At 56.0% G+C, this 23,729-nt stretch overlaps 1 protein-coding gene across 8 annotated transcripts; it reads right to left on the reverse strand.

Moving 5' to 3' along the window:
• Positions 1 to 5,069: 5,069 nt before the first annotated feature.
• AMOTL2 (angiomotin like 2) lies at positions 5,070 to 23,196 on the reverse strand. Of its 8 annotated transcripts, none has more exons than XM_008153004.3 (10): positions 23,037 to 23,196; positions 19,329 to 20,120; positions 16,443 to 16,746; positions 15,189 to 15,333; positions 14,777 to 14,869; positions 10,490 to 10,785; positions 9,412 to 9,716; positions 8,508 to 8,725; positions 7,751 to 7,930; positions 5,070 to 6,982 (listed from the first exon to the last, which is right to left on the reverse strand). In XM_008153004.3, exons 2-10 carry the CDS (start codon positions 20,057 to 20,059, stop codon positions 6,924 to 6,926), a joined length of 2,331 nt encoding a protein of 776 aa, XP_008151226.1. In that variant the 5' UTR covers positions 20,060 to 20,120; positions 23,037 to 23,196; the 3' UTR covers positions 5,070 to 6,923. The 8 variants fall into 8 exon arrangements, with proteins under 8 accessions (XP_008151226.1, XP_027984618.1, XP_054585479.1 ...); XM_028128817.2 differs by having other exon boundaries at positions 22,874 to 23,196; XM_054729504.1 differs by lacking the exon at positions 23,037 to 23,196 and adding an exon at positions 22,269 to 22,422.
• Positions 23,197 to 23,729: the final 533 nt, after the last annotated feature.

Consider the following 23,729-nt stretch of genomic DNA (forward strand, 5'->3'; position numbering starts at 1 on the left):
CACGTGGCCTGCTGTGCCTGGGCCTGCTTCATGGGCCAGCCATCCAGCCGGGCTGGTTCTGGCCTCACACACCAGCCATTCCTCTCCACCTCGACCCAAGCCCTCAGGCTCAGCTTCTCCTTTTCTGACCTCAAGACTACTCACAGAATCTCTTTTGTTCTCTTTTACTGCCAAGGAGGAGGGGCATGGGCGCTCTGGCCAGAATACCCTAAGGAGTTACTGTCCTGACAGTTGTGACCCCGGCACAGGGACAAGGGGTAACCTTTGTGTAATTGAAAAGGTGAGTTATAGCTCCTTTCCTGCTCTCTCTCAATCAAGCAGAGCCACAGACTACTGTCTGTTAACGAAGGTTCTCTCCATCGGCAAGTCTCACCTCTCCTCCCTCTCATGGTCTTGGGGAACATAAAGGAGAGGGGAGGCTGCCAGGAGGAAGTGATGTTCAAACTGAATTTTGATGGATGGGTTTTGAGTTAAAAACTCAAAAGAAAGGAGAAAAGAAAGGAGAAAGGCATTGCAGAGAAAAGGAATGGCATGCGCAAAGGCCAGGAGGTAAGAGAGACCACAGTGCACTTAGAACCACCCATCTCTGTGTGAATGGCTGGATGTGCCTGGAGAGGTGATGGAACCCAGAGCCAGAAAAGTAGACAAGGGGCCAGCTCTTGTCAAGAATACTCATTTAGCCAACACTTGTGAAAACTTTATGATAGGAACATAAAGATGCCTTATTCATCATTATACCTTTTGTACCTGCTGCAGTGCTGGGACCATGGCAGGAACTCAATAAACATAGGTAACATGAATGAATGAATGAATGAATGAATGATGACAGGCCACTTACAGAGAAGTTAGTCTCGGTGGAGCAGAGAACCCAAACCTTAGAGAAAAGTGTCTGGGGAGGGGAACTGTTTTTCTTTGTTTTAAGTTAAAGAAGGTTATTCAGTTTTCAGGGCAAACCTTAGCTTGTGGCTTATGCAGTTAATCACTCTATGGGTGAGATTTTGGCATTTTGGCTGCTGATGCAACATGCTGTGAGGATTTCCACAGTGCATTGTGTTGAGCAAGCAAAGGCTGCAGAGGAGAGACTGGGCAGGGCCTCCTGGAGCTAGAGAAAGAAGGCCAAACTGATGCAAGGAGAGGCAAATCCATGCAGGGAACTGTCCCCAGTGTTGCCCAAGCACACCTGGAATGTGCCCCAGGTAGGAGCCTTTGGACCCGCATGAGGCCTTTATCTGAGGACAGTTCGTGACTTTTGGCCGGCTCGGAATCAAAAGCTGACAGACATTCAGAGGAGAGGAGAATGTGTCCCTGCCACAGTCGAGTGGCGTGGCTCTCCAGGACACCCAGAGAGTCAACTGTGAGATGTCCCCTCCCCACTCCAACCCCCAAACTCTATCTGGGGCTGGAGATTTGCTTGGTGGTGAGAGCAGGGTGCAGACATGCACTGGCCACAGATCTGGTCCTTGGCTGGCTGGCCAGCCCAGCTGTCCAGGCTCTGTGGTGTTATCTGTCCCCCTCCTCCCCGGACTCCAGGGCCCCTTGTGGGCGCCTCAGCCTCAGGGGAGAGGGTTTTAATGGGGACCCAGAAGCAGTGACTCCATCAGCCCCAGATGGAGAAAAACTGCTTTATTGACCTCCAGCTCCAAGCCTACACCTGGGAGAGACGGGATGGGCCCAAGTCCCGGGCACCTCCCAGAGCTTCATTCCTTTGGGGAGACACAGTGCCCATCCCCAGACGCAGACATACTGTCAGTTAATAAAGCTTATGCCTCGAGCTGCGGGCCTGAACAAGCCCCCTCAGAGACCTAATTTTGTATTTGCCATTTTGCAATCTTTTTCTTAAAGCGGGTCCCCCAAATTATATAAGTTCAGGCCCCACAAAACTGAACCTGCCCCTGCCAATGCTCCTTGAGTTTGGAAAACCTTGAGCAGACAGTGGGTGCCTGGGGGTGGGGGGTCAGGGCTCACCCTCCTTCCTGAACCTCCGGCCAGGACCTCTGCCTGGCAGCTTGGGGGCAGATGGTGGAGGGCTCTAGCCCAGAGCAGACAGTGTCCTTTCGGGGGTCCAGAGGAGAACTGCTGGGGCTGGTGTGCTGGGCTAGGTGGAAGGAAACTGTCAGCTACAGAAAGGTCAAAGGGCATCTTTGAGGGGGCCAACAAGTGGGAATGCACCACTTATAACTGTGTCTACATGGCTCGCTGGCGGGGCATCTGGTGATCATCCATGATCAGCCACTGGCTTAACAAGAATGTTGTGACAAAGTACCACTAAACTGTACATTTTAAAAGGGTGGATTTAAATATTTTTTAAATTCATGTTTAGAGAGAGAGAGGAAAGGAGAGGGAGAGGAAGGGAGAGGGAGAGAGAGGAACAGTGAAGGAGAGATCTGTTGCCTCCCACACACACCCCTACTGGGATCAAATTCACAACCTGGGCATGTGTCATGACCGGGAATTGAACCCGGGACCTTTCAGTGCAGGGGATGACACCTAACAACAGAGCCACACCGACCAGGGCTGAAAGGGTGGATTTAATGGCGAGAGAATGGTATATCAACGTTTAGAAAAGGATGCTGAGAGCTTGGTTGCTGTGGTGCTTTCCTTGTGTGTTTGATCCGGATGTGGTGGGTTCATAGAGACACCGGTTGGTGCTGGAGTTTCCAGGCATCCGTCACACACAGCAAGGGCTGTTCAGGGACCACTGTATCCTGGCTGGGCCCTCACGGAGCTAGGAGTCAGGATGGTGACATTTCGAACAAGCTTCCTGTCCAGCTGGAGTCCCTGGAGGCAGTGGGTAGCCTCAGCCATTTCTGGGAGACGGGGCCCCCATTTGCTGCCCTTATCTTGGCGCTTTTCGCCAAGCCCTCTGAGCTAACAGATGTTTGAGCCAGGGGCAGAGTTAATGATTAACCAGGAGGAGAGAGAGAGGAGAGAGGTTGGACACACTCACAGGTAGCCTTCTGGCCTCTGGAGCCCTTGGGGCCACTTCTGAGCCACACCCCCAGCCCCGGTGAAGGCAGGGCAGGCAGGGCCGGGCTGTCCCTGGCAGAGAAATTTGGCCTCCCAAGGGCCCAGCAGCACCACCTGTGAGACCCAGGGACTGGTCCCTCATCGCCCAGGCCCCCTCATCACAGGTGCCCAAGCACAACGCTCTCCTACCCAGGGCCCGCCCAACCCCACCAGGGCCTACAGCTCCACCTGTTTCTCCACCGGTTCCGGAGCTTTGTTAGGCTCACGTACAAAGTGCTCTGGGAAGTGGCTCCTCAGACCCACCTGTGACTGTGAGGCTGCAAGGGCACCAGCCAGAAGATCTGGGCGCCCCCCACATCTTTTACTGTGACACGCTCAGGCACACATGTGCACAGACGCATAAACACACATACACATGTTGGGCAGGCCGGGTTGGTTTCTTCACTCCCCGGGTCTGTGCCAAGGAAATAGTAAAGTGAATCCTGAGAGACTAGCTCTTGCAAAAGGCACAGATGCTTCGGAAGTCCTTGGCCAAAGGTGAGGGTGGGTGGCGCCGTCGGGGCTTCCTGCCCCTGGTCTGAGCTGCCCTCCCGGGGCTCTTTAAGGGGGCGGGTGGAGGTGAACAGGAACTTCCCTGCTAAGCTGGTTTTTAAAACGCCACAGGCACTGCCATTTTGTCTGGACACCACAGTGTGGCCGAGGGCTGGTGCGGCCAAAGGAAGCGCAGCGGGAGCAGAGTTCCGCCGTCCAGGCCACCTAGTGCATCCTGGGAGGGCAACCTACCCACACGGCCAGACCCGATCCAGAGCCTGGTAGGAGTAAGGTGGGCATGGATGCTGCCAGGTGAAGACAGCTTGGAGAGGGCTGGGGTGGCCAGGGGGTGGAGTTTGTGGCCTCTGATTGTGCTGGGCGGAGAATCCTGCATGGAGAGCTCCCCGTTCCATAGGCCCCATTACCATTTGCAAAGTTGCTAAAAAAAAAAAAAAGTCCTTGGAGGTTTCCAATACTTCTCTCTGACTCCAATTTCTTGTGGGCAGAGAGGCTGGCTCAGGAAGACATATTCTTAGGGTCCTACTAATCACTCACCAACATGGCTGCTGAGTCCCCACACCTGCCCTGAAAGTGCTCCGCCCAGAGCTGCTCAGTGCTGTGCCCTGCCTGGCTGCCTGCCAGCCCACATCCCGATAGGGAACCTTGGTGTCAACGGGCCCATGGAGGCAGGTACTGTTTCTGATACAGCACCTGAGACTGAGAGTGTTTTTCTCTTCTCTGGATTGAAGTGACATGCTTTCCTGAGCTTAGGCAAGAGTGGTGAAGCCACAGCAAGTGAGAGAGGCAGTGCCCAAGAACATGCCATACACACCCTCTGCCCACATCCAGGCAGAGGGCAAGCACAGTGCCCAGTCTCTCGGAGGGTCCCAGAGCACTTTCTGTGATGGGTGGGGGTGAAGAGAAGACCGGAGTGTGAGTGGACGAGAAATCCACCTCTGGGCACCCTCTCCTACTGTGGTCATCAGTGTGTGGTCACACCAAGCCGGTTGGACAAAGCCACCTGGAGAGGCTGCCCATCTGTCAGACCCTCTAAGGCTGAAGTGGTCTCTGTGCAAGTGCAAAGAATGCCAACATCCTGCCCGACCGGCATGCCTAGTGGTTGAGCGTTGATCTATGAACCAGGAGGTCAGGGTTCGATTCCTGGTCAGGTTGCAGGCTCGATCCCCAGGGGGAGGCGTGATTCTCTCTCATCATTGATGTTTCTATCTCTCTCCCTTACTCTCTGAAATCAATAAAAAAAAATATTTTTTTTAAAAAGCCAACATCCTCATCCAATTCACTCCTTAATGCAGCTTCACAAAATTCCAGACACTGATGGATCCTTGAAGAGGTTATACCGTGTACCATCCTAGCCCTTCAAATGAAGATGGATCACCCAGCTGGAAAATGGAAACTGGCACCCTTCACTCAACACGAGGAATGGCAGTGACCCTGAGCCGGCTGTGTATGGATATGCTCTGGCCAACATTAAAGAACCAAGGCACACAGGAGCACGGAGGCGGGGTGTGGGGGTACAGTTCAGGGCTGAGTGGTCAGACACTATGACATGGGTGGCTCCCTCCCAGTCCCCATCCCCTTGGCTTTCCTTCATTCTCAGTGCAGTCTCACCTGTACAGACACCACTTTTAATTCTTATTTTTTATTAAAATACTGTAATACCCAGTGGAATGCAGCAGCAATCCTGGTACAGGGTGGCATAACAAAACAGCCATGTTTACATTTTAAATATTTACGATAACTTAAACATACAGACACACATCATGGTCTTTGGCAGAAAATGTTCACAGCACAAAAAAATACTTTAAAAGAAATACCAAATATTAATCCAAAATATATTAAGTTGTGTGTTTTTTTCTCCTTTCACAATACTTTTTTACCTTTTTTTCTCCTTTTTTTTTTTCTTTTTGCTTTGTAAACAATGCACATGAACCAAATGTATTTTTCAGCTTTAAGAGGACCAGGGGGTTTTAAAAAAAAATATGCAATTGTCCAGCAAATGCAAATGTCCAAAAAGGAACCATGGGAATAAAATAACACATACAGAACTTAAAAACAGGAAAGGAAAAAATGAAGATTCAAGAACTAAAAACAGTCAAGACAAACTGCTCAAGCCCACCAATCGCTCCAGGGGCTGAGCTGGGGCAGGGGGGTGGACGCTCTTTAAGACCAGAAGTCTAAGTCAGTGCTGCCGGCAGGCTGCCACGGGGATGCTTTGCTCTAATTCCAAGCACTGGCCCTGCTTCCGGGCGCCGGGCACGGGTAGCTAGAGGAGCCAGCCTCACAAGTGCCATTTTGTGATGGGGACTCCCTTCAAAGAATTGTCACGTCCTCATTGACTAGTTTTCACCAGCATTGCTCCCTCTCTCAATCCTTCCAGGTGGGAAAAAAGACTCTGATGAGAACAAGGCAATGTCTTGTTTTCTTCGAGAACTGGGTGCAAGGAAGCCCACTGTGGCAGATGTCTGCGTGTGGTAGCTCACTTCATCTGGCTCAGGGTTCACAACCAGACCGACAGGCTGTCCCAGGGACAGGAGCTGTGGAGCCATTGCAAGAGGCTGGTGATGGCGAGGGTCCCGTGGGCATTTAAAACGGCTCAAGGTGGGAGGAAAAGACAGCGAAATATTCCGTGGATCAACCGGTATCAAAATCCACGGGCCAAGAACTTGAGAACTAACTGGGAGGCTGGTCAGAAGTTCCAGGAACCGTGGCAGCAGGGATGAGAGCACGGAAGGAGGGACAAGTCCGAAGCAGCACGCTTCAATCTTCTGTTCCACAAGCAAGGGGGCTATGTACAAACTGCCCAGCAGATCCCAGTCCACTAATCAGCCCCTGCCCACTCCCAGTGAAGGGGTGATGCCGTGGCTTCTGCAGGACTAACACCTTCAAACGGTCCCCCACAGGAGCAAGTCTTAGTGGTCCCAAGGAGGCAGTGAGTAGCTGAGGAACAGATGAGGTTGGCTGGGACCACCCTTAGCCAGAGGGGAACACCATGGCCAACTCCATTACCGAACCAGACTACCTATTGTCCATGGGCAGCCATCCTTGGAAGTCAGCCCCTAAACCAAAATATCCCTGCCCTTCCTCCCTGTCAACTGGGGATGCACAGGGTCTCAGCTCTCTTCTAGGCCTTCAGCAGCAAGGCTTGGGCAGCAGGTAAAGGCTGAATCCTCATTCTGCATGAGCCTGGGAAGAATGTGGGGCTAAGAAGCAGGGTCTTCTGGGGGCACAGGTACATCCCTCTCTCCCCGTAGCATCCTTCCTAAGCTCCTGGGACCAGATGGTCAACGGGAATGAGTGCCCGGCTGGGGGAAGTGGGGAAGCAGCAGTTGGAGGGGCTGCTGGAATGGCCGCGAGTGGCAGAGGAGAGCAGGGAACGGTTCGGAGTCCCCACGGCATCCACTCCTTCAGATCAGTATCTCCACCATGTCTGACAAGTCCTGGACTCTCGATGCAGCAACAGAGTCTACAGAGACAAGAGCACAGGCACACACATTAGCAAGTGTTTCCAGCCACTCTGTTCAACTCTGGTACATTCTGAAGATAGAATCTTTCCTCACCAACTTTCCCCACCTCAGTTCCCAGGGACCCGGGTTCCCATAACTTGGCCAACCAGGCACAATGCTCTGCTCCCTCAGCTCTCCACCCAGACTCCCAACCTCCAGCGCGGAAGACACATTTGTTTATGACTTTGAACTCCTTGGAGGGCCCTGAGGGAGGCAGGCTGCTGCATTCTTTTCATGCCTGTGGTTTTCTGAGCCGTGAGGCACAAGCAAATATGCAAAGGCTAATGTGAAAGGGAGCAAAAAATTTAAATGGCATCTTCTCAACTTTCTCCTTCCTGGACTCTTTCGAAACGAAGTCTTCCAACTCGAGAGTGCCATCGGGATAATTAGCCAATCTCCACGGTCTTAGATATTTAGACCGGCAATTAAATGTGTAAGGAAAACTAGGAAAGAGGAGATAAAGTGTCTCCCATGGGGTGGCTTTCTTTCTGAACTCTGGATCTGTCTGTAATCAGGGTTTTCTGTTCCTCTATTCACGCACCCAACCAGCCCTCAAGTCCACACTGAGGTGGGCCATATGCCCTGCTGGCCAGGCACTGTGCAGGGCCCCCCTGGAGTGGAGGCAATGAACATAAAGGGTCTGGGAAGGAGTGTGGTACTGAATGCAGTTCGCACCCCAATGTGTCCTCAGCCTTGCTAGGCACAGCAGCCAGGAAGTGGGGACTTACCCAGTGAGGCTGTCCTCTGGCCACTGCTGCACCCCAGAAGGCTGTCGGGCTCCAGTCCCAGGCAGGCCGGGGTGCTGTCCGGGAGGCCGTCAGTCTGGGTGCTGCCATCTCTGCTCCCGTGTTTGGCATGGGCAGGAAGGGGAGCTGTGGCCACTGGCTCCTCCACAGGAGCCTTGTCTGCTGGGAAGGCGGAGGGTGATAGTTATTGCCTCGTCCACAAGATGTGGCCCCCATGAAGAAGGACACCCCAAGTTAACTGCACCTATGGTGAGCAAAAGGTGCTTCAGGTTGCTCTTGGTTGGCAAGACCTTCAATTAGGACCAAGTATTTCTGTTTCCAAATGGGAATAACTATCAGGCTTGATTGGTTTCCAAAGGTTTTGAGTGATAGAACCCTTCTTTGTAGATTAAATCTTAAAATCAACAGGGATTCTAGAATTTCTAGGGCTCCTGCTTAGAAGGAGTGAGTGTAGGGGGCTTGCCTCAAAGGTGCTCATTTGCACAGAGAGCTTTATTTTTACTTAGATGCTAAGTGGCTGGGCACAGAGGGTGACGAAATGTATGGAGAGGGGGGCTGCAGCACCCCACTTCACACTGGCGAAGACAGCTGTGGGAGGCAGGATCGTTGGAGTCAGAGTATAAGCTGGCTCCCAGGTAAGGGGTCAGGAAGCCCTGGTTCCTCTGAGCTTCAGTTCTGGGAGGAAAGGCCTCAGAGCCACCTACCCTTCTACCTATGCGACCCACCAGCCCCCGCTCACCTGCAGCCAACCAGGCAGGGGCATCCATTTGCCGCTCACTGGAGGACAGCGCCTGCCAGCCCTGGGTCGCTGTTGCTGCAGCCGCGAAGAGAGATGGCACGGACTTGGCGGGCCGCAGGGAGCCCTGGGGGGCCTTGCTAGGGTCTTTCCTGGAGCGCTGCTGCAGGACCTTGATCACCGCATCCTTCTCCAGGATCTGGGCATGGAGCACCTTTAACCTGAGGGGAGAGGTCACGCCCACATCGTTAGACCCAGAGACCCAGCAGCGCCCACCTTTCCCACCTGGTAAATGCTAGAGGGAAAGCCCTCCCTACAGCCAGGCTGGACCCAAGTGCCCTTGCAGCAGGGCCAGGAGGGGGCCTTCGGAAAGGTCATCAGGGGCGGGTTCTGGACTCATCTGATGAGAGCAACGGCACAACCCTCGCCCTGGGGTGCAACCCCAGAGCTGAAATCATCAAATGGGCTCAGTCGATGTGCTAGTGCCTCTGAATCAAACACAGGACAGATGAAATCGAGGGGCCTCTGGCATTAATTTTGGAGAGAAAATGCTAGCTACCCCCAAGCCAGGGACCCAGTCCACATTCCTTCAGAGTGGGACATGGTGTGGCCTCAGTTGGAGAGTCTCTGATTTACATGGTGGAAGGGGAGCAGGTAGAGGCCCTGAGCCTTGCGGCATCCAGCACCTCCATAGCCAGGGTGTCTCCTGGGCAGGTCCAGGGCTCAGTTGCTATCTCTGGGAAAGTACATGCATACAACGCCTGGTGCGCCCAACACACAGGGCCAGCTCAGAAGTAGGAGGGCCTGCTGAGCCATGTGGGGAGAGGGGACTGTTCATCAGAAATTAAGGACTGGACACTGCTACCTCCCACCCCACCTGGGGGGGCCCTGGCCTGCCATGCCGAACCTGCTTTCCATCTCCTGATGCCTGTGGCCGCCGGCGAGGAGGCCCTCATTGAAGCTGCTGCTGGGTGAGGGCTGGGGGGAGTGTCGGATGAGAGTGGTGTCGCGCTGGGCAGCGGCCGTGGCGGCTGCGTCCATGGCAAACTGCCTCATGGCACATTCCTCCAAATACTTCTGCTCCCACTTGGTCATGTCAGCCTCCAGCGCCAGGATCTGCTCCTCCTTCTCCCGCAGTTGCTCGGATAGTCGCAGGGCACTCAGTTCTGGGGACCCACCACTGCCACCACCACTGGGGGTGCTGACCTGTCTCTGCAAAGCAAAGAGTACTGTGGTCAAGGATGGAGGCTGGGGTGTGCCGGCCACTGGTGCTCACCCCCAAAGGACTCTGGTTTATGCCTGTGCTCGTTCAGCCATTCGCAGCACACCCTTCTCCCGTCCTGCGTCCACCCAGAGACAAAGGAGGTGGCCACATCCCTGCCCCAAATCCTGTGGCCAAGGGTGTGGGAAAGACCAGGCCTGCCTCTGCACAGGTGACCACACACATTATCCTCTAAACGGGGAAAGGAGCGCTCTCCATAACGACCATGGGTAACGGGTGTAAACTAAACACATCCCAGGAGGCTTGGTCATCCTACCTCTGTGAGAAGCGTAAGGCTGGGAGTGGAGACAGAGCTCTCTCTGGTTCGTAAACACCAGAGTTATTTACACCGTCCAAAGTGAGGGCAAAGACTTAGGATCTGGGTGACCATCTCCCTTGATCTTGGGGAGACATATATAAGAGCGGCTGGTCTATATCAAAGATCCGGAACCACTTTTTTCTAGAGACCAAGAATACCAACCCCTGCTGCTCCTGAGGACAGAAGCCCAAGTCTCGAGTGCCCAGGATCGGCACATGGCCGAGTGGCAGGGCCTCTGCTGGGACTGGAGGTTTGGAGGAGCCTTGCAGCCAGGGTAGAGCAGAGATCACCCTTGCTTTCCAAGGGGGCCTCGCCTGCTCTGTGCAGGGGTTCCCCGGGACTTTGAAACTGTCCTCCCCAGGGGCTGCCCTAGCGCTGCCACCTCCACAGGGCTCCCCAGCTCACCTGCTGTGCACGCAGGGCCTTGAGTTCCTGCTCCAGGCGCGTGCGCAGACGTAGCTCCAGCTGCTCCCGCTTCTCACATGCCACCTGCAGCTGCCCGAGTGCCTGCTGCAGCCGCTCCACCTTCTCCACGTAGGCCTGCTTCTTGCGCAGCTCCTCCTCAGCACGCGCCGCCCGGCCCTGGGCGTTGCTCAGAGCCTGCTCCAGCAGCTCGGCGCGCCGCCGCTGGTCCTCGATGGCACCACGCAGCAGTGCGATCTCCCGTTCCAGCTTCTCCTGCTCCTGCTGCTGCTCATAGCCTGCAGGGAGAGAGGGGGGCTCGGTCAGTGACAGCGGCCAGCCTGGCAGGCCCTACTGGACGCCCACTGAGGGCCAGGCTCCATGCTGACTGCTGGGGGAGCACACTTGCATCTTATCCACTCAACAACCCTAAGAGTTGGGTACCATCATTAACCCCGTTATGGGTAAGGAAACTGGGGCTCAGGTTAAGTTGGGAGTCAATGGCCATGCAGGACCAGGGCCCTTGCAGTTGTCTCTCTAGGTTACACTGTCTCTCTGCTGGGATATGGCCCTGCTAAGGAACAGCCCCAAACACTGTCCACAGGTGTCATGGTTTCTAAAATACATTTACAATCTCCCTTAAGCCTCATAAGGACAGGAGAGACTGGCCAGACAGAACTGTGATGCCCATTTACAGATGAGAAAACAGAGGCTCAGGTGGACTGTGACATGGACATCGCTCAAGTGGGAGGATGAAGGAACAGGGACGAGCACCACCATTAGCTACCCTATAAGCTAGGCACCTGCACTTCCTATTCTGCTGAAGCCCCAAATAACAGCCCCCTCGAGGTAGGATTTGTGACCTCCAACTTATAGGGGAGGAAACATAAGAAGCGAATGGTACTGCCAGATGGGAACACAAGTCAGCCTGGCTCCCAAAACCAGGCTGCTTCTGGCTTTGGTATAAAACCCTGCACCCAGGGCCTCCCAAAGTGGACTCCAGGGCTCATTCTACGGCCCCAGCATTCCCCACCCCCACCCCGGCCCCCACCCCGGCCCCATTACTTTTCATGGCCTGGGACACCACTGAGATATGGGCAACCGGGCTCATAAAGAAATGCAAACTTTGGAGCACAACGAAAAAGACAATGGTCCGAAGATTTGTGTCTGAGGTTCCAGCTATCCTGACTTTTACATCATCTTGTTCACTGTCCAGGAGAGCTCAGTTCACAGACAGATCCATTAGCTGGGCCAAGCAAGACCCGAGCCAGACCACGGAATCCTAATGCTCTAGGCTTAAACCCACCTCCCAGGCTTGCCGCCCCCGGGCAAGCGTGTCCACTGCCTGCCTTGCTGGAGGGCGGAAGGGGGTTTGGGCCCGGGGCCTGCCTGCTGTACTCAGAGGCACTGGAGTAGCACTATCACAGCACAGTGGAATTTTCGGCTGTAACGAGGCTGCCCTATACTGTGCCTGTCAGTGCAGGAGCCACTTGGCGTGTGCGGCCAGTGAGCACTTGAAATGGAGTTGGTTGGAGGGAGAAACTAAATTTTTCATTTTAATCTTTGGGTCACGTGTGGCTAAGTACTGTTGTAAAGGACAGCACGGGTTCTGGGACAGAAGACTGGACACTTGGGATGTGGGCAGACAGAAAGGAGGATTCAATTACTCGGGGCCCTGGGAGAGGAGGGAGGTCACAGACGACTCAGGTCAGCTCTGGTTCCCTCTGGATTCCTGAAGGCTGGGCCCAAAGCCGGCCTCATTCCTTGGTGTGGAGGGAAAAGATGGGGAAGCTCAACATGATTGAAAATTGCGTTGTTCCTATTGGGCCTGCTTAACATTCAGTGAGTGGGGTGGAGCGGGTAGGCAAGGCCAGCAGACTGAGAGTTTGGACCTAGACACAAGGACCCTCTCCTGTGTGGGTTCGACAGCTTACAGTTTGCAGGAGGCCTGTATCTCATCCCAGTCATATAACTGTCCTCCTGTCTTCAAGAACTGCCAAGGGGGATAGAGCTAGGAGGACCAGGCGGCAGGGCTCTTGGCCAGATCCCCAGAAAGGGCAGGGCACGACCAGAGCAGGTAGAGCTGGGGTCTATAGAGCTGGGGTCTGTGCAGCCTGCCTGGTAGGAGAGGCAGTGGCACTGGCGACAGGGATCACACTTCCCCCTACTAGTGGGGCGTGGAGGAGAGGCTGAGGTCAACCAGAGACATTCTCCCTGAGAGTTCTGTGTTTCCCCATGGCTATGAAGGAGCAAGGAAGAGTTGTTTAGGTTTCCTCAGCCTTTGGGGGAGGAGTGGGAAGTCTTAGCCTTCTACTTCCAGTAGCTTCCTGCCGCCTAGCACAATCTCTAGGGCCCTAGCAGGGGTTGGGAGTTCTCAGGCCTTGGACATCCCCAGCTATGGGCCTGCCTGTCTGGGAGGGAATTTTCTGGGTGGAGAAAGCCTGTGTGTGTGTGTGGGGGGGAGGTGAGGGGGGAAGGGAGGAGGCAGGGGGAAAGGAGGCAGAACCAGCTGTGGAGGGGGCAGGGGGATGCCCTTTCCTCTTGAGAAATAGAGCCCCTCCCACCCCCACCTGCACACTCCAGTCGGCCTTTGTGTCCACTCTCTCTCCTCCCAAAGCAGCAGCGGGCGGGGAAGGGCCAGGTGAAGGGGGCAGGGCTGTGCAGCGAGGAAGCAGAGGGGGGACGGCCCAGAGTAGAACAGCCCAGCGGCTCTGGAATGCCAGGCATCCAGGTCACCCGCGGCTGCGAGATTACTGGCTCCAGCGAGGAGCCAAGAACAGCCTGGCGCTCGCTCCCCAGGGAGCGGAAATGCCTCCAGGCCGGTTCCCCCACGCCCCTCCTCTGCTGGCTCCCAGAAACTCGCAGTGACTTCCTTTGTTTGGCAGATCCAGGGCCCAGAAGTGGGCCTTCCTCCCGGACACCCCTATTCTGCCGCCTCCCAGCAACTGGTCCTCTCCAGACCCCCAAGGGCTGCAGCCTCCCCTTACTCCCTCACCACCCATCACCTCCATCCTAGAGACACAAGCCATTGCCACCTCGCCCCACCCTGCCAATACAGCCCAGCCTACCTCCTGCCCCACTCCACCCCACCCCACCCCCTTCAGTGCTGTTCACCCATTCCAGGCCCTGAACTCTCCTTGAGGAAGAAGGAGGTGCTGCCAGTCAGAGCTCATTCCTCCAGCGGCTCCACCATTTCTGGTCACCCCCTACTCACCGAGCCAACCACAGTAGGCTTCCTGAAGGTTCCTTCCTCAAGGCCACCCTCACCCAGACACCAGACACCCCCATTCCTCTTCTCTGCACACCCCCCAAATATCACTATAAAATCAAGTAGGATCATACAGTAGGAGCTCAATAAATGCCTCTTTGATTGCTACAGCTCCCTGCTGCTGAGCTTAGTGCTTCCTCTGCCCCCACCCCACTCCCACACACCTCTCCTTGAACCTTCTAGATGTTTCTTCACCTGTGGCCCACTCTTCATCCCTGCCATTCCCACAGAGCCTCTCCCTCTGGCCACTGGGGACCCCCTAGTCACTGGTCTCCAGGGCCGGGGTACCCTGTTCCCGTGAATCTGTGTCTCTTTACTCTGTTCCTTCCTCAAGCTTAGCCTCTCTCTCCTCACCTCCCTGCCACAGCACCTTCCCGGGCCTGTTCTCACCCTCTGCGCAACACCTGCCAGGTGCTTGCTTAGCACAGTGCAGCTGAGGAACCAAGGAAAGACTGAATGGAATAGCCAATAATCAACTCATCTCTTCAGGGCGGCTTCGACCAACCCCTTGAGGGAAGCCTCCCAGCCCCTTTTGTAGACTGCACCTGTTGGTTAAGCTCCAGGAACCCATTTTTGCTGTCTTCAGGTGCCACCATGCTCCGCAGCTTCTCACCTGCACACTGGGCACCCCAACCCTTCTGTTGCCTGAAACTTGGGGAAACTCAGACTCTTCCTCTCTTTCCTCTCACCATCTCCAAGGGTGATCCTGCCTCCTCCACTGCCCTCTACACCTCTGCTTCCAAAGGACACTGCCCTGATGGTCAGCACCACAGCTTGCCAGCTGTCCCTTCTTGTATCCACTGATCTCCCCAATAAAGAGAGAACCAAATATTCTTCTTCTTTGGAAGGCACCCCCTCGCCCCCAGTCCAGTCCAGTGCTCGGCGCATAGTAGGCATTCAGTAAACTTGTGCTCAAAGGACTGTTTGACAAGGGCAAGATCCAGTCCTTACTATCCAGAGGGGCTTCCATGATCCCACCACCCATCCATCTGGCCAGGCTTCTGAGTGGGACCCCTACTCACTCTGAGCAAGCAGCTTGGCCACCATGTCCTGACTGCCGGCTTGGGCCTCCTGCGTCTTGCTCGCCAGGCGGCGGTTTGCAGATTCCAATCTCTCTGTTTGAAATAAAGGAAAGATGCGTGAGTATCCAATGAAGCTGCCTACCCAGGTGTCCCCTGGAATCCTATCTATGGGGCTGCATCCTCCAAGGTAGGGATGGACTCATAGGGGAGCCCCTGGAGCAGTTCAGGGCCTGAGGAGGAGGGAGCAGCTAAGGCCACGTAAATGAGAGTTCCACGGGGGGCTCCAAGGTCCAGAACTCAGAACGAGCATCTCCACCAAGGTGGCCCCCGAGGGGTCTCAACCTGGCCCTCTATGAGTCAACTTACACTCCTTTTTGCAGAGGACAGATCCAGCTGGGTGACCGGCTCTCACCTCTAAGATCCCGGTTGAAGTCCTGCAGCCTCCTCATCTCACTGTCCATCTTATTCCGCATGGTCTTCTCCAGGGCCTCCCGCTTGGAAGAGGCTCTCGTCAGGCTCTCGTGGGCCTCAGAGAGCCGCTGGACTTCGCTTTCCAGCTGCAAGAGGCAGACAGCAGAGCTGAAGGGGAGAGCTCCCGGGGGGTGTGTGGCTTCAAAGCCACCTCCTCCACAGGCCCAGGCTGATCTGCTCTCCATCAGAGACGGTGAGAGGAGAGGATAAAAAAAACGAGCGCACAAAATCCAGGTGGCAATAGTGGGAGGGTCAGAAGCTTGCAGCCTTGGGCCGTGGACCAGACTGCTGGGACCAGCAAGCCAGGGTCCTGTCAACCTTCCTAAGGTCCAGATGCCTAATGAGCCCAGGACTAAGTACCTCCAGGGGTGATTAAACACAGCTTTTCAACCTGAGCCCAGTGGGCCAGCAGTGGGCACAAAAAGATTCCAGCCATGTTCTGAGGTTGAACCTATCTTAGACACCACAGGACAGCCATGGGAGGTTTGAACAGTGGGCCAGCAGTGGGCACAAAAAGATTCCAGCCATGTTCTGAGGTTGAACCTATCTTAGACACCACAGGACAGCCATGGGAGGTTTGAGGCCACCTGCTAAAGTTGAACACACAGCAGGAGACCTTCACTAAAGAATGGGGCACTGGACCCCCGGTCTGAGTCGCCTCTGCCCGGACTATTTGCTCCTCTGGCCATCACCATCCACTGTAGAGGGCCAGCCCGGCCCAGCTGCCCCTCCCACTCGGCTGCTGGCAGGTTCCACACGTGCTCCTAGTTGGCCTGTGATTCCAATAAGTCGCTCGTTTTTTTCCAAGAGGAGGGGCTTTCTCTTTGGCCAGAATTGGCCTAGAACAGACTTGCTGTTGTGTGGGGGACACAAAGGGCTCTCTGTGGGAGGTGTCCGCGGGACAGGAAGGGTGCGAGTGTGCAGGGAGCTGGTGAATGAGCTCTTTCTAATCACCCCTGGCCAGCAACTGCTCATGCTCCAGACCTGCTCTGCTGGCCTCGCGGCTGCTCCCCAGCTGTCTGGAGTCAGCCAGGAAGGGTGCATGAGGGATTAGGGGGTGGGGGGGCAGAGGGACGGGTAGAAAGCCCAGCCAGACAAGCTTTCAGACTCCGCTGCCTCCCCTTCGACTGCCCACTCCCCAGTCAGCCGTCGGGTCCCGTCCTCCCCCTGCCCCTGAGGCCCCAGTAGGGCCTACCTTCTCCATTCGGCCAGCCTTCTCCGCTGAGCTCTCCAGCTCTCTTTGTAGTCTCTCATTGTCCCTCTGTAGCCTGGCATTCTCCCTCAGCACAGCCTCCATCTGGGCCAGTTGGGCACTGCCCGAAGTGGCCGAGGAGGCCTGGGTGTTTGCTGGCCCCTCCACCCCAGGTGGACTGAGGGACCCTAGTGGGCCGTGGCCAAGAGCAGCTGGGTGTGGGGGTGGAAGATGCTCCTGGGGTTGCTGCAGGTACTGGTACTGCTGCTGCTGGAGGAATACAGGAGGCACCTGGGCCTGCAGGATCCTGGAACAGAAAAGACGATGCTCAGAGACTGCACAGACCTCCCCCGGAGCAGCCCTGGGTCGGCCCAGCCCTCCTGGGCACACTAGAAAGACAAGTCCACTCAGCCTCCCCGCAGTGGGAAAGGCCTTTTCCACAGGGTGTCTGCCTAAGACCCTCAAGGGCCAGGAGAGCAGGGCTAGAGGGGATTCGGGCCAGGAGGCTTGTGTCTCTCCCAGCTCCACTGTGGCCAGGGCCTTAGGGATTAGCCTGGGCAGTCCTGGGCCTCCTAAACAACCGGTGCTTAAAGAAGGCATCTTTAAAAATATACCCTGGAACCTTCGAATCAAAGGCAGGTTCTTTCTGGGTCTGGAGGCCACATCCATCCTGACTGAGCACACCGCCTTCCAGGCCCCTGGACCACTTGGTGGCTGAGCCCCAGCAGCTACCTGTGTGTCTGTTAGGAGCCTCTAGGGTCAGGCGCGACGTCAGCACCTGCCAGCGGGGCACACACGTTTCTCCCTCCTAGTTCGGGTCCCTGGCAGAAACAGTTTTAGATGACTGTGACCAAGGTGAGAGTGGCGAGACAGAGGTCAGAACGAGTCTGAGCGCCAGTCTGACAAAGTGGGCATTTACATCCCCAAGGTGCCAGCACGGCTCTGCTAAATCTGAGGGCAGGCTTCTCTGGCTTCAAGGGGGTTCGCCAGGGACATACAGGCCTGGCAGAGTGCTGGGCCTCAGGCAGGTGCGACCCGAACGGTGGCCCATCCTCCACCTCTCCTAGTGGGGACCGAAACTTACTCTCTGTTTAAAGAGTAAGTGTGACCCAGACACTGCATTTTCTTAGCTGGAGGGGCTGCCTCTGGGCTACCACCATAGCCCGAATTTAGGGACAATGCTTGACGGGCTTCTAGCTCTGGTGGATCACAAGCCTCCGGGTCTTGTGTTGAGGGAGGGAGCAAAGAGCAAGGGGCCTGTGACGCCAAGAGTAAAACAACAGGCTGTCTCAGTTTTACCAGGAATTGTCCAAGTCCCAGAAACCCCACGAAAAATTTAATTCCACTTCTGGGTCCATCATCTCAGTCCTCATGCCCGCCCTCCCCTCACCCCTTCCCCTGCAGCCTTGCTCCCTTGTTCTTCCTCAGGACCCTAGGCTAAAAGACCCTGCCTTCGGTTCCCAACACACAGTCCTCATCTGATCGGCTAAGGCAGAGCTTCCAGTGAGCGCTGAGCAGAGGGTCCCACTGAAATGCCCAGCCCCCCCTGCACTGCCTAATGCAGCCTTCTCGGGGTTCCTTCACGGAACTTGCTCCCCCTGCACCGGGCCTGACTGGCATTCTTTGGGGATGACTTAGCTCCCAGAAAGAATAGAGTCTCCTTTCCCTTCACACTTGCTCTCCCTTCCCTGCCCCCTCCCTCTCTCTTTTTTTTTTTTTTTTGTTCTCCTGCAAACAGTCTGCTTCCTTTCCACGATATTATCTTTTCCTGACAGGGTCCAATAAGGCTGGTCCCAAAGAAGAAACCACGACTCAGCTTCCGACACTTTCCCCAACCCAGCCCTGAGAAGGGAGATAAGGTCGGGGGCCTGGGAGGTAACTGCTGGGGAGAACCCACAAGGCTCTCTGGTTCCTCCAATACCAACATCCTCGCGTCACTCATTTCTCGAGAGCAAGGAAAGGCCAAATGGTGGGAAAGTGGGTGACTACATGAAGAATCAGCACGCACGAAGAGAAGCAGACTTTGACCTTGAGTCATCCGAGGAATGGAGCGTGCGGATCCTCAGGCCCCTCTGGGGAGGGGGATCCTGGACCCCCGTGGAGTGATTCAGGGTGTGTGAAATGAAGAGTGTGTCAGCTTCATTTCTAGGAACCCGTATTTCTGCAAACTCTCTGGGCTCCCTGTCCCCATGCTTGTCCCTTAGCCGCCACGCTCTATAGGCAGCCAGAGAGGCCTTTTCACAAAGGTAAGCCCATCACATCCTCCAAAGGCTTTCCTTCACTTAGACCCCCAGCAGCCTCTCAGAGCCTCCACAGAAAGGGGCTCACCTGGACCCTGAATGCTCTCCCCGTCCAGGCTGCAGACACATGGATCACAGGGGTAAACATGAAAGGAAATGGACAGTAGAGACAGGGCAACTCTGCCCTGGTGCAGAACGGGGAGAGGTCTCTAAGGAGGCCATTTGGTCCTTCCTGCCCCCAGTTAGGCACGCCTCCCAATACTCAGAGAAAGCACTGTCCACTTGTTAAAAATCTCCAGAGAAGGAGGTCCCCTTCTTCCCACTTAACTTAGAGTTTGGCAATGATTCCCAACCCTGCCTTTAGCAAGTTCTTTCTGAAACCTAACCTTTAACCCGCTGCTGTAACTCATACCCCCCTGGGAACTCTAGTTAGTTGACTGCTATAGGTAGTTAGACATGGTGTCCATGTCCGAATCAAAGCAAGGGATGTCACTAAGTTCTCTCTGACCTTGGCCAAGTCGCTCTCTGGGCATTAGCTCCCCAGTCTTGGGAAGGAGCCGTGACACAAAGGGGCTCTGGAGGCTCTCTATCCTGGGAGAATGACACTGACAGGAAGTCAAGGGCTCGAAAGGGCAAGGTGGGCAGTTACCTGACTTCAGCATGCTGGAGGTGTGGGCTGCCGCGGGCGCGGTACCGCGGGTCGGTGACAGCAGTGGTGGTCTCGTGAGCTAGCACAACGTGTGGGTACTGAGGTGGAGGTCCTCGGGGCTCCGGGCCCTCGGCATGGGGGCCCCTGGGTGGGGGGCCCTGCTGATTGCGGGCCAGCTGTGGGAAGCTGTGGGAGGAGCTCATGTGGCTGGGGGCCCGGGCACCGTTCCTCTCCAGGGACAGCTGCAGGAGCCGCTCACTCAGGGAGCGCACATGGCCATGCCTCAGCTCCCGCAGGGCCTCATCTTGCCTCCGATTGCCTCCAGGGCCCCCTCGGGGATCTTGGTCACCAACATGTGGCCGGGGCCCTGCCTGCTGGGCCGCATAGTACTGCAAATGGGCTTTCGCCTCCTCATAGGTGGGCAGCTCCTCACCCTTGCTGGGCTGTGGGCACAGCCGGTAGAGGGTATTCTCTGCCAGGTGGGTCTCACCGCCCTGGTGCTCCTGGCCCTGGGGCTCCTGCCTTGTGGCCTGCTGCACCTGGCTGTCCTCGGGTGCCAAAATCTCCAGGGAGGCTTGGGGGCTCCCTGTGCCCCCAGCTCCAGCCCCACCCCGCAGGGCCTGCTGCTGGATGGCCAGCAGCGTGCGTGTCTCAGTCAGATTGCCATAGCGCAGCTGCTCCTGGATGAGGCGGTGCAGGACTGTTCCAGAGGAGTCTTCCAGCGTCCTCATGCTTCCTTAGCTTGCACACACCCACCCAGACAATGGCCAGAGGCACGTGGCTCCAGGGCACCTGGGAAGAAAGAAAGGAAGAACAATCAGTGGGGGCACATGGGAAAGGGACGAACTTTCCATTAGGTCCAAAGTATAATGGTCAACCGCCAGTGCTGCCCCTACTGATCAATGCAAGTTATCTAACCTCTGAGCCTCAGTTTCTCCATCAGAAAAAACGGAAAGAATAACGCTTGCTGCATGAAGTTGCAAATTAAAAGAGACAATGGCTGTTGAGTTGTGGTGCACTCTAATCTTTGGCAAAGGAATGCCATTATAACTATATTCATGGGGACTTACTATGCCTTAGAGAAAGACACCAGTACCTAGAAGGTAATCAACCAGAAACCATAGCCTCCTGCAGTCAGCCACCCATCAAAGAGCCTGATGAGAGATTCCAGGACAGGCCTAGGTCAAAACAAACCACTTAGCTGTCCAGTCCAGGGGTGCACAGGACCCCACTTTATTGGCAGGTGATAAAGAATGAGTCCAATCCAGTAGAAGCCCCGGGCAAACAGCCCCCAGCACCCTCTAGAATGAGGCACACCAAGCTTCAGCTAACTGACCACCCTTTACCCTGTGGGGCCCTCCCTGTCACGGGAGGACCTTGGCATCCACTCTGCAAGGGAAATAGAAAGAAGGAGAAGTGATTCTGGATTGGTGAATAAGGGATGAAAGAAGACACACTACAACAGGGCAATGGTTCTGTGAGATGAGGCAAAAAGTGCGACCCATCAAGGTCTGTGGGTCAGTCACAGAGCCTGTGTGTGTTGACAATATCTGTAAGGGCGCTCCAGGGAAAAAGAAAGAATGGACAATGTCTTTGAGTTTACAATTACCATCAGCCGCCGCCGCCACCACACACACACACACACACACACTACACACTACACACACACACACATACTACTACTACTACTACTACTACTACTACTACTACTTGGAAAAGCCCCCTATGGTCATCTAGCCACATAGCAGATGGGCACTCAGCATCTGGACACCAGTAACACCCAGTTGAGCCAAATGGAGGAGTAAGGGAAAGGAGGGGGTCCTTGGTTGCGGGGACCTGGAGCTGGAGGCTGGGGGCTGCGAGTGCAGGGAGATTACGTCCTGAGGAAGGTGTTCCCTTTGGAGCTTGGGCTCCCAGTGGCTCATGCCTGGAAGGCGGCCTTCCTACCAGGCTTCCTTTCCACAGCCTCCTCCAACACAAACCTCCAACCTGGGATTCAGGGAAAGCCAAACAAAACCCACACCTCCACAGGTCCTGTGTGCATGGGAGGAGGGGAATGGGAGGAATGTGGCCCTTCCGCTGCCACAAAACTAGATCCAGTGGCTGCTGCCTTGGGCTTGGCAGGTTGTCAGAGCAGCCATTCCCAGTCCACTCCCTCCTCCCTGGCTGCCCACAGCGGAGGAGCAAGAGATAAGTGTGGAGGACATCTCTGTCCCCATCCTTCCTGGCACCCAAGCATGCCGTCCCCTCCCCCCCACACACACTCCTGGAGTGGAGATGCGAGACTTCAGGGCTACCAGAGGCAACACAAACAAGAATCCGTTCGCCCTAGAGCAGCGATTTTCCACCGCTGTGCTGCAGAGAGGCACACTGGTGTGCCGCAGGAATTTTTAAAACATGCAATACCTGACTATTTAGTCAGGGGCACTGACCTCTTTTCCCTTAGATTGCCAAATTAAAAAAAAAAAAAAAAAAAGACAACAGCCAACGCAACAATAGCCCTCCAGTGAGAATGAATAAAAATTGTATCTATTTTTTGTCAGATCGGCAATATATATATATATATATATATATATATATATATATTTTGCTGTGCCGCAGAATTTTAGTAATTAATTTATGTGTGCCAATCAATGAAAAAGGTTGAAAATCGTTGCCTTTCACCCGCCAGGCATTTCCTAAGTCCCTCACTTGTCCGCCTGACAGGGGACAGATCACCGACCTCCTTCCCCCAACAATGTGCCTGGGAGCAGGGAACACCTCCTCCGGGCCTCTCATCCCGAGTTTGTGCTCGTCAAGACCCTCAGGTGCACATCTTTGGAGCTGAGCCGTTACTAAAATCTGCGTCCCCCCCACCCCCCACCCCCCCTCCGCGGTTCTCGCCGGCGGCAATAGCGCGCCGGGGTCTCTGAAACCCCTCCTTTCTAAGCCAGCACGCACCTCCGGCCTTGGCCCGGGCTCACGCGCGCCTAAGGAAAGAGTGAGGGTCTCTCCATCCGCACCGCAGCCGGGGAGCCCGCCCTACCCGCACTCCCAGGCGACTACAAGCACCCGGGGGGCTGTCCGTGCGCCTGGAGCCAGCGGGCGAAGGTAGCCGGTGGCCCGGGGAGGGCTTTTCAGCGTCGCGGGCCCGCCTCCTTCCCTCCCTCGCCAGCCCTCTTTGTTTTCCGAATGCTCCAGCGCTGACGTCACCGGGCTGGACGGCAGGCTGCATTCTTTCTAAGTGAGAGCCAAAACCGTGGCTCCAAAGAGGATTTTCCAAGGAAGACAAAGAGGAATTCTTGGGCTAGCTGGGGGCAAAGGCACCTGTAACCCCCACCTAATCAAAATCAGCCCCAGGGCCCTGAGACTTCAATTCGAAACGGCGCCTCTAGTTCTGTTCCGCGCCCCTCTCTCCTCGACCCGCGACCCACACACGAACCCCGCTCTCCCCAGAGGCTGCCCCGTTCCCCAGCTCCCGGGGACCCGCGCGCCTTCGAGAACTCCCCCCCCACTCCGGGCGCACGGTGCCACCGGCACCCTGGGGGCGGGAGGCCCTTGCCCACCTTTGTCACTGCCTGAGAAGGGCTCCCTTGCGCCCCGAGGATGCTGGGTCCGCCGGGCTCCTGCTCTCGGAAAAGACCGAGCCGCGCCAGGGCACGGGATTCGACTGGGGCGCGTCCCTGCTGGCCCCGCGCGCTGCCCGATGCGCCGACCGGCCTTCCTTACCGCTGAGGCCCGCGGGTGCCCAGCGCCGTCAGACCCGACGACCTAGCCCGGCTCTTCTCGGCTCAGCTCGGCGGCGGAGGTGTGCACTCGGCGGTGGCGCCGATGCTCTGGCCGCTCGGGCCCCAGCGCGCAGCCTCAGGGTCGGCCCGCGCTGGAGGCGGCTGCTATGCCAGGAATGTGAGAGTTTCAGGTTCCCCCTAGGGATCAAAGCGAACCACAAATAACCTCTCAGCGCGCCGCCCTCCTCCGCCCTCCGCCTCCTCCCGCTCCCTCCTCCCGGCCCCCACTGTCCTCCGGGGAGGCGGCGCTGCGGGCCTGGCGCGGGGCTGGCCCCCAAGCCCTGTTCTCGGGCTGCTCTGGACTCTCCAGGACGCACTGCGCCCCTCCCCGTCCCGCTCCCGCCTCTCCCTTTTCCGCTCCGATATATGCTTTGCCTTCGGAACTGCTAGGGGCAAATTAATCCGACTCAGTCCAATACCTCCCCCAACCCCGTCCCCGCCTTCCTATCACCCCTTCACCCCACGGGCGGGATGACACAGAGGGATGTACATCGCGTGTCCCTGAAGGATTCTAGGTGTCGTTGCGGGAGAGGACTGGGCAAGGGGGGTGGGGGGCTCATTGTGTGTGTGTGTGTGTGTGTGTGTGTGTGTGTGTGTGTACATACAGGGGGCGGGGGGAGGGCTGTAAAGTCAC

This window comes from Eptesicus fuscus, chromosome 18 (assembly GCF_027574615.1).
Source record: "Eptesicus fuscus isolate TK198812 chromosome 18, DD_ASM_mEF_20220401, whole genome shotgun sequence".
Taxonomy (NCBI): domain Eukaryota; kingdom Metazoa; phylum Chordata; class Mammalia; order Chiroptera; family Vespertilionidae; genus Eptesicus; species Eptesicus fuscus.

What these genes read in the sequence shown, in the direction of transcription:
- AMOTL2 (XM_008153004.3), bottom strand. Translation starts at nt 20,059, where the DNA reads ATGAGGACGCTGGAAGACTCCTCTGGAACAGTCCTGCACCGCCTCATC. An exon ending in GGCCAAGCTGCTTGCTCAGA is followed by an intron (nt 10,786 to 14,776) that starts GTGAGTAGGGGT and finishes CTCTCCCTGCAG; the next exon opens with GCTATGAGCAGCAGCAGGAG. An exon ending in CCAGAGGACAGCCTCACTGG is followed by an intron (nt 6,983 to 7,750) that starts GTAAGTCCCCAC and finishes TTGTCTCTGTAG; the next exon opens with ACTCTGTTGCTGCATCGAGA.